This window comes from Salmo trutta, chromosome 17, assembly GCF_901001165.1.
Source record: "Salmo trutta chromosome 17, fSalTru1.1, whole genome shotgun sequence".
NCBI classification, from domain to species: Eukaryota; Metazoa; Chordata; class Actinopteri; order Salmoniformes; family Salmonidae; genus Salmo; species Salmo trutta.
In genome coordinates, this window is record NC_042973.1 from 20381985 (window position 1) to 20391737 (window position 9753).

General features: G+C 39.5%; 2 protein-coding genes across 4 annotated transcripts; one reads left to right on the top strand and one right to left on the bottom strand.

The window, feature by feature from the left end:
• Positions 1-394: 394 nt before the first annotated feature.
• zgc:110339 (SDR family oxidoreductase) lies at positions 395-3233 on the top strand. The gene is made up of 6 exons (XM_029696083.1): positions 395-669; positions 828-879; positions 1310-1497; positions 1680-1835; positions 2012-2122; positions 2251-3233. Exons 1-6 carry the CDS (start codon positions 523-525, stop codon positions 2362-2364), a joined length of 768 nt encoding a protein of 255 aa, XP_029551943.1. The 5' UTR covers positions 395-522; the 3' UTR covers positions 2365-3233.
• On the bottom strand, positions 2841-8258 carry LOC115151828 (galanin peptides-like). 3 transcript variants are annotated; one of them, XM_029696085.1, is made up of 7 exons: positions 8233-8258; positions 5513-5593; positions 5115-5169; positions 4651-4722; positions 3649-3735; positions 3239-3310; positions 2841-2918 (listed from the first exon to the last, which is right to left on the bottom strand). In XM_029696085.1, exons 2-7 carry the CDS (start codon positions 5591-5593, stop codon positions 2857-2859), a joined length of 429 nt encoding a protein of 142 aa, XP_029551945.1. In that variant the 5' UTR covers positions 8233-8258; the 3' UTR covers positions 2841-2856. The 3 variants fall into 3 exon arrangements, with proteins under 3 accessions (XP_029551945.1, XP_029551944.1, XP_029551946.1); XM_029696084.1 differs by lacking the exon at positions 8233-8258 and adding an exon at positions 5698-5829; XM_029696086.1 differs by lacking the exons at positions 4651-4722; positions 8233-8258 and adding an exon at positions 5698-5829.
• Positions 8259-9753: the final 1495 nt, after the last annotated feature.

Here is a 9753-nt window from a genome sequence, read left to right on the forward strand (position 1 = left end):
TTTGGTCACTTGATGTGCCAAGTGAGCAAGCAAGTCGCAGCAATGAAGAACGCGAAGGTGGGGGAGAATTCTGGCACAACACCGGGACACTGTGCTTACTTTCAACCCTGGTCGTGTAAGCTTTTCTAAGGAAAAGTGACTAACGTCTGAAAACATTTATTTTTTTATAATAAACTGACCACACCGCTCGCGACCAATGTCTGAGAACATGTATTTAGACTTTGGGGTTGAGCGCGGCGCGAGCCACACTCATTCTTTTAAAATGTATACGTTCGATTTGGGTCGCCAGATGCGCCGAGTGGTATTTTGGGGTTGCACTTTGGACTAGTAGTAGATAAGGAGAATGGAGCGGAAACAGTTCACAGATACTAAATCAAGCGCACCTACCCTCATTGGTCCATTCGAGTTACTATGAAATTTAAACCACGCCTTCAGATTGTATCGCTACAAAAATGATGTGTGGACACTGAGACCGATCATACTTCTTCATTCAACAAAGTTATTAACAGACATCTACTAACTATGACTCTAAAATTCACAAAATGTCAATCTGTATTAATTACTGGAGCGAGCAGAGGCCTCGGTCTACAAATGGTGAAAGACCTGGCGAGAAGCACCGAGAGACCCAAAACAATAATAGCGACTGTTCGCAATCCAGCCGCAGCACAGGTAGGAGAACATCATGTTCAACTTTATTTAAAAAAAATAAAAATGTAACACCATGTTCAACTTGTTTTGTGAATTTCCACGTAATGGAAATACACGTGTGAGGATTCGCCTTTGCTGTAAATTTAGGGATAAATAATAAAAGCTGATCTTCATTTTAGGATCTTCAAAATATTGCCAAGTCCTGCGAAGGTGTTCATATTGTACAGCTTGGTGAGTTGCATAGCCGACATAATTTGTAAAAGTTGGACACATGAACTAGGGTGCAGTGTGATGTTGGTAATCGGTATATGATCCCATGTGCATCATGTGCCATGCATAGTTGGGACACATGCCCCATATGCCTTACTTGTTATACAAGCAGAATGTGCAAGAAACACTGTATTGGTATTTCCCCGTGTGTTTCTCTCAGGGATTTTCTTCCTTCAAACTCATTGGAGTAACTAAAACTTATATTACTCGCTCAATTATATGTTTGTAGTACTCAACAGAACATGATGAAATGCCAAACTGAAGTAAACCAATAATGTAAAAGTAAATTAAACCAATACTGTAAAAGAAAACCAAGGAGAAAACGAAAACTAAATTCTGTTTGTTTCCTGTGAAGTTCCTTTTTGAATGGTAATGATCTCTTTCATATCAGATGTTGTCAGCCAGTCAAGTATAGACTCAGCATTGCAAGCGGTGTCATCTATACTGGGAAGCGATGGGCTGAATTGCCTCATAAACAACGCAGCCATCAATCCATCCACTGATCTGAAGACAGTGACTCCTGACTCCATGATGAAGACTTTTGAGAGTAATACTGTTGCCCCTCTTTTTGTCACCAAGGTAAATCAATGTGTTGCACCTCTAGAAGAGCATGTATAAGAAATATCTTAATTTTGTTGTAGCACAGAGGATATTTTTATTCATGGCCAAATCACACATATTTATGAAAAGTTCCCTACTTCATAAGAAACCTGTATTCTCGCAACTATCTCTAGATCACATAATGTTGTTGTTTCTTGTAGGCATTTCTGCCATTGCTACAGGCAGCTGCTGCACGGGGCACTGGAATGGGGATCCATAGAGCAGCTGTGATCAACATCTCTTCCATACTTGGCTCCATTAAGCTCAACTGGGGAGCCGGAGCAGCCTTCAAAAGCTATGCCTACAGAATCTCAAAGGTGAACAGCAACCATAATGAGCTGTTTCTACAAAGCCCATATAAACATTACAGACCATTTCTGGTTGCAATATTGGGCATAGGATGTTTGGGTGTGGCGATAGTTAATCTGACTGTTCTTCTGTGTACATATTCATTACATGTCCTGTCCATCTCATTTTGTTTATATATATGCAGGCTGCCTTGAACATGACGACAAGGTGTCTGGCCACTGACCTGAAATCTGAAGGGATTCTGTGCATGGCTCTTCACCCTGGCTGGGTGCGCACTGACATGGGTGGCCCACACGTGAGTGTCCCATACTCTTGGTTGAAGCATTTTATTGTTGGGTCCTTTAGAATACATTAAAATACATGGCTGTGTATTTCACTGAGTTGACAGTTGATATGCTGCATTTCCTGTCTCTTTTGGATCAGGCGGATTTGAGTGCGGAGGAAAGCATATCATCTTTGCTGTCTGTTATCACTGATCTGACAGAAAAAAATCATGGGGGATTCTTGGACTACTCTGGAAACAAGCTACAATGGTGAAGCTCAACTTGGAAACAGTAACTTGTGGAATGGGTTATGTGCAGTTGTTCTGCTGGTGCTGCCAACAGTTCACTGGGACAAAACACTGAGCAGAGATCACAGAATAGAACAAACAACTGCAACATCATGCTATTATGTTGCTCAGCAATCTCTGATTCCTTTGTATCTAGTTGGTCTGAGAGAGAACTTGGAGATTTTACATTTTAAATTGGAGACTTTGTTTCATCTGAGTGGTTTGGGTTGTTGTTACACTTTCTAAAGGTAATCTCACTGTTTGAATACAAAATATATACTGTATAATACATATATAGGAACAACAATGTTTTGCCATTCAAAAGTTTTATTCAATCTATTTCTTTCAAATTATAATAAGAACGTGATTAATCTGTATAGTATATTGTTGTTATGATGACGCCAGTATCCAGTATAATGGGAAATGTACAGATACTGTTGTTTGTAGGCGGGTGAGGCATAGAGAAGAGATCAGTTGAACTAGGGCTGACCCATCTCTTCTGATGTGAGAGAGGAAGGCATGGTATCCAGAGCTCCGATTTCTGTAAGGTAGATGACAAAACATTTGAGTGAGCACAGTTAGATGGTTATAACTGATTAGGACTATGCTAGTATTTGTTCTGTTCCAAATGTTGTCGCAACATATAGCCAGGAATCTTGACTATAAATGTAATCTGTAAATAAATTTGAAATACAAATATAACCAGACCATATGAAAAATGATTATTTTACTATTTTTGGAACATGTCAAAACACCTGATTTTTATTCATGAAAAAAATAACAATCAAGAGAATGCTGTCAGTGTTTTTGCTGTAATTAATTGTTGTAATTAAACATTAATAACAGACACCATGAACTTACCTTTAAGTTTCAGGTATGATAAGAAGTCAATGACAGTGTGTATTACATCCTCATCTGCTATTCTCAAGGCACCTGCAAAATAAGAGACCATCATGAGGTGTAGAGACTACACTGAGTAAAGCAGACTTACTGTACGTCATCTACTCTAAACATATTTGATTTACCCTCTCATATGCCAATGAAATGCAGGCTATAAGATTTTACATTTACATTTTAGTCATTTAGCAGACGCTCTTATCCAGAGCGACTTACAGTAGTGAATACATACATTTCATTTAATTACATAATATTTTTTTTTTCCTTTCCCATACTGGCCCCCCGTGGGAATCGAACCCACAACCCTGGCGTTGCAAACACCATGCTCTACCAACTGAGCTACAGGGTAGGCTTACAAGGCTTTAGATTCTCACCTGTTTTGAAGTCATCGTCCAGGGGCATGTCTCTCTTTCCAGCAAGGCCATGCTTGTCACTGAGGGTGCGGTGACCGTCAATGCCGTCTGAACAACAAAACAAAAACATAGTTTGCACAGCTTATTTTTACCCATTCCCTAGATGAAATCCCCTTCCTTGCACACTACACACAAACACCGCAACCCTGCCTAAAGCTCACATGACGGCATAAGGCACCCTTTATGATGGTGTGCTTTTCCTTTTATCTGTCAAGAGTCTGAAAAGCAACCTGCAGGGCTTGAGTCATTCAATTGCTGGAAAACATATCTTCACCAATCAAATACATGAAAGAAAGGCACATATTCATCGATGGAAACAGAACCTGAAATGTTTTTTATATATTAAGGAAGGGTCCCTCCGCATGCAAAGAAGGGTAAAATAGTAATTGCATTCGTTGTCCATCTCAGAGAGCACATTGCTTATATATATATATATATATATATATATATATATATATATATATATATATATATATATATATATATATATATATATATATATAGTGAGAGGGGCAAGGAGCAGGAAAGACAATGATTTAAATTACAATATACCTCACCCCATCAACAACTTTAATAAAGGTTTGAGTCAAGAGGGCTAGAAATAGTGCACTGAATAATCATGTAAGAGCACTAATTATCTGAAGTGTAATCCTTGAATTTTGACGTTAACCCTTAGCCCTTGATGCGTTTCCCACAGTCATCACCCATCAAGTATAATTACATGCAAAAATGAAATGATCAACTTTGTTCTGACAGTGCCTCTGAGATTAAAAGATCTTGTATGATGGTTTAATAATTCAGAAACATGTGGAAAAACAAACCAATAAACATAAAGTGGCCATGGCTGTTATAAACACTTGGTTGTTGCATTAAGAGTTAAGTCTGCAAATAATAAAACAGAGGAGCAAGGCGTCACAGAGCAATTCCTCTGCTGACTTCAATGTCCTGCAGGAGCTATCTTACATTGACTTAGCAGTTCTTCTCTCCCCCTTACGCTTGGATTATCCTTTATCTGTATTAGGTGATCAATACGACCTGAAACACAGGGATGATGGCATTTTACCTAAATTTACCACAAGGACCTGTGTTATGGGATACATCCTCATTCTGTGTTGACAATAATCCATGAACCTTGGGAATAAATGTGTTCCTGTGCAAATAGGCTTTTCAAAATATAGTCATTTAAAAGGATATAACAAATTAAAAGCCCAATAACTACACAGAACAAGTTTGTTGGAATACATCATGCCACATTACACAGCCAGGTGAAATGTGAAAAAGTATAATGGGGGAAACAAATATGAAAAGAGCATGATCATGGAGGCAGGGCAGGTGTGTAAATTATAGTTTAGTTAAAAGTACCTGAGAGTGGAATTTTGAGAGTTGTGTGAAAGAGTACATGTATTTAATACATAACAGTCACTTACGGGGACCCAAAAGGTAGCCAGCACTGTTTAGTGTCCACCCTCGCTTCTCTTTACCCTGTTATGAGACAAACGCACACACACACACACACACACACACACACACACACACACACACACACACACACACACAAATCAGATTCCTTATACACACACTGTACAGTCACTCATCTGTTTCCTCAACAATTTATCTAATTTTCTGAATGCGAATTGCTTGACCCGACTATAATGCAAGAACTCAATTATCTCAATGCTTGTTAAGGTGTTATGTCTAGATAATAGGCAAAAACATTCATATAATTTTTATGTTGCTTGCAATAGCCAACTTGTAGTTAAAAAAACGAAAAAAATAAGAGCATTTAAAACAACATTTTGCCAAATACAATAAAATGTTGACCTACCGCAATCACTAATCCAATTGTTTCTGACAGAGCTGCACATAAAATTAGTGATATGCACACTACTCCAAAAGACTTCTTCATCTAAGGCAAGATATTAAAAAAGTGTTAGTTGTAGAAAAACTCTCAATTTTAGAAGTTAAAAGTTGCAAATCAAAAATTTCCAAAGAAGTCTTAAAGCGGCTTACCTTTAAAGTTTTGTTTAACAGTACAAGAGATAAAAGATAAACTTTTAAATTAAGGCTTTCTTCAAAATAGGAATGCTTATAGAATAAGCAAAAATTCAACGCAATATTACAGCAAAGAGATCTTCAATGTCCCTGTGGTGCTTCTGGTTTAGGAAAGAATGATTTTGATGGCCTTTTATAATACACCCCCCCCCCCCCCTCAAATTCAGACGTCACAACTACCTTCCCCCTCCTGTAGCGGTCATGTCACGATGAAATTACAATAACATGTTCTTTTTGCAACCTTATGAGACATTGAGTTGGACAATAGTTCTTAAAGTCAGATACATTTTATCACTAATAGAATCTCACGTGATGTCATTTGTAGAAAACATTTTATTATGCATGTCAAAACGAACACTGCTATAAGATCAGTAAATCTAAAATATTTATTTTAGAGCCTCTATGACTGGTAAAATGGTTCAAATGTAAAAATACAAAACCATTACATACAAACATGCCTAGAGATAAAAGAAAAATTAGGAAGACAAGGGGATACATTTCCATGGGTTTGCGGGCAGGTCAATTTTAATATAGTCAGAAAAGCAGGAATTCCATAATGGAAGGGTGATATCTATTTCGTAAAAATGCGTTGGAACTTTTCTGTAGCCTTTATCAAGAAACAGTTGCCTTAAAATATGACTAAAAGGAGAATAAAAAAAACAGTTATGGTGATAGGTTACATGGACACGAGATCAATAAAAGGAGAAAAACAACTCACTCACAGGGCTTTAAATTAAGTTCTTTATTGAATTAACAGGTCAGAAATAACAAGAGCCTGAATTATATGAAAATGTCATCCTATCATTGACAGTTTCCATTCATACTGGAGGAGGATGGTAGTTAAAGGCTGGACCAAAGAGTACACTAGAAAAGCCACTACCAGGGCACCATGAACTTCCATTCCAATGAAAGTACAGGTCAGCAGCAACCAAGAGAGAGCAAAATGGGATTCCAACAGCGTGTAACAAAGGCAGGAACCTCTGGGCTCTTTGCAAAATGGGTTGTCCTTCTTTAGCTGTCCGGTCTGATCCAGCAAGGGGCACTGGCAGATCTAAAAGTTCTTGTGTCCATTTGCCATTGGTCTGTGTGGAAAATCCTCCATTGTAACATACATCACACATTGAGCAATGTTCTGATCCATTATGACATGGGAAAGGAACTCCATCCGAAGAACTCAATGCTGAAGATATACGGCTGCCTTCTTTCATATTGATGACATGAATGTTGATCACACCACCACACAATCCATTTGTTGAAGTTTTCTTCAGGGAGAGGTTGCTGAAGAGATAATGATTTTTTTTTATGAACACTCCTGACTCAACACCTTTATACAGTCTACAAGCATCCTATACCAACCATACAGGACAGCTCTATTTGGACACCTTGATAATGAATAAAGAGTAGATGCATTACAACCACTATTCCAGTTAAGTCCAGGCCTACCTGCATTCTATTTCTTGTCCTTGTCTTGTATTTAATTGTATAGGCCTATCACAAAATGGTCGGCTTGGCTCTTGGATGCCAGGTAGGGCTCTTGCACATGTGGGGCTCTTGTCTGGAAGGAACAGGGCTATAATTCCATCCTTCGTAATAGCAACGCATCCACATCTGCCGTCACTGTTTAGCTGGACTCTGCATGGCTGTGCTATAGCGAAAGGTGCAACTTCCGATGCAGGTAATGGGCTTTGTTGCTCAGAAGAGGCCTTTCTTCGTCGTTCACAATACATTCTTTTGCCAACCAATCCCGTTTTCAACATTGTTTCAACCAATGCAAGTTGACAATCGAAGCCTGACAGTTTTCTTCTCACCTCCTGCATGATTAAATATCATAGATGAAGTTAAGAAAAGTAATTGATTTATAAAGTCAAGTAGGCCGAAAACACATTATCCGCAGATATTTACACGAACCCTTATTATTTTTTTGGAGACCCCATGTCCTCTGCGTCTGCAATGATCAGACTTGTTTCCAATGTTGGCAAGCGCTTAATTAATCACACAAATTCTGAACGTGAAAGACTGCTTATTATAGATTTAGCAGTGACTAAAATGATGTTTTCCGATGTAGACAGACAGCGCGCTAGTCTCGCTTGTCGGAGACAGAGGCTGTGAGAAGAGTCGCACAGCGCACTGGCTGTTAATCCAGTGTGCAAGGGTTGTCAATCATTATATGATGACGTCACGGCGCGTGATGCTCAAACGTCGTTCTTGTTCTTTTGCTGTTTATCACCGAACCCAAACCGGCTGCGCGCGTGCGCCATCGTGCATATATTTATTTTGTCCCCCCCACAACAAACGCGATCACGACACGCAGGTTAAAATATCTAAACAAACTGTGAACCAATTATATTAATTTGGGGACAGGTCGAAAAGCATTAAACATTTATGGCAATTTAGCTAGTTAGCTTGCACTTGCTAGCTAATTAGTCCTATTTAGCTAGCTTGCTGTTGCTAGCTAATTTGTCCTGGGATATAAACATTGAGTTGTTATTTTACCTGAAATGCACAAGGTCCTCTACTCAGCCAATTAATCCACACAATAAATGGCCAACTTTATATTGCGATTGGCAACTTTCATAAATTAGGTGCATTACCGCCACTGACCTCGTTCGTCTTTCAGTCTCCCACGTGGGTATAACCAATGAGGAGATGGCACGTGGGTACCTGCTTCTTTAAACCAATGAGGAGATGAGAAATGCAGGACTTGCAGCGAGATCTATTTTAGCCCGTGCAATAATTGAATAACATAGATTTCTACATTTATTTTTGCAACGCTCGCGTGAGGTCAGTCTGTAACGCTAGCTTGCTAACGTTAGCTCTTTTTTAAAATTGTAATGACCTGGCTAGATCGTAAAGGAACAATTGTCCAGACAATTGATTGGTTAATAAACCGTGATTTCGTAACCTCAAACTCCACACAGGCTACTGTTTGGAACCACCAGGATGCATGGCATCAGAACATTCCAGGCATTCCCGTGATTGGCAGGTAGCAGGTTAATTGGCATGTCGGACCCCGCGAACACTGGGTATTGGTAAGTACAACACAACCAACTAACAGCATAACACATAACACACAGCTGTCTGTGAGGGTTGCTACAATATATATAATTTGACTGCCGTGGAAACAACTTTGATTCAACCAGTGTATGCCAAGTGGGTAGTCACTAGTGCTCAGCCCAGAACTAAAGGTAATCGATCAATGCAAACCATATCAGTGCCATACAGTTATACCACAGATAGAACAATGAGACAGATGTTTCACCAGATGTATAAATCTGAAGCATCCAGTTGGCATTTCCACTCACCACCAAATATGGTGATGAGAGGAAGGTCAGTGACTGGCAGTGTATGCCAAGTGGGTAGTCACTCTGGTTGGGGTATGTACGTACAGTCACTGTAGGGACGACGTCCTCTATGCCCTTATTGATAAAGCCAGTGACTGATGTGGTGTACTCGTTAATGCCACCGGAAGAATCCCAGAACATATTCCAGTCTGTGCTAGCAAAACAGTCCTGCAGTTTAGCATCTGCTTCCTCTGACCAGTTTTTTTATAGACCGAGTCACTGGTGCTTCCTGCTTTAATTTTTGCTTGTAAGCAGGAATCAGGAGGATAGAATTATGGTCATTTTTGCCAAATGGAGGGCATGGGAGAGCTTTGTGTGTGGAGTAAAGGTGGTCTAGAAGTTTTTTCCCCTCTGGTTGCACATTTATCATGCTGATAGAAATTTGGTAAAACTGATTTAAGTTTGCCTGCATTAAAGTCCCTGGCCACTAGGAGCACCACTGGATGAGTGTTTTCCTGTTTGCTTATGGCGGTATACAGCTCATTGAGTGTGGTTTTAGTGCCAGCATCGGTCTGTGGTGGTATGTAGACAGCTACGAAAAATACAGATGAAAACACTCTAGGTAGATAGTGTGGTCTACAGCTTATCATGAGATACTCTACCTCAGGCGAGCAAAACCTTGAGACTTCCTTAGATATCGTCATTGCCAGGTTGATGGTTATTTCGATCAGTC

Coding starts and splice junctions, on each gene's coding strand:
- LOC115151828 (XM_029696085.1), bottom strand. CDS start 5,593: ATGAAGAAGTCTTTTGGAGTAGTGTGCATATCACTAATTTTATGTGCA. Junction 3,736..4,650: donor AGAAGAACTGCTAAGTCAAT/GTAAGATAGCTC, acceptor TTTGTTGTTCAG/ACGGCATTGACGGTCACCGC. Junction 2,919..3,238: donor ATCATACCTGAAACTTAAAG/GTAAGTTCATGG, acceptor TCTACCTTACAG/AAATCGGAGCTCTGGATACC.
- zgc:110339 (XM_029696083.1), top strand. CDS start 523: ATGACTCTAAAATTCACAAAATGTCAATCTGTATTAATTACTGGAGCG. Junction 670..827: donor GCAATCCAGCCGCAGCACAG/GTAGGAGAACAT, acceptor TCTTCATTTTAG/GATCTTCAAAATATTGCCAA. Junction 1,836..2,011: donor ATGCCTACAGAATCTCAAAG/GTGAACAGCAAC, acceptor ATATATATGCAG/GCTGCCTTGAACATGACGAC.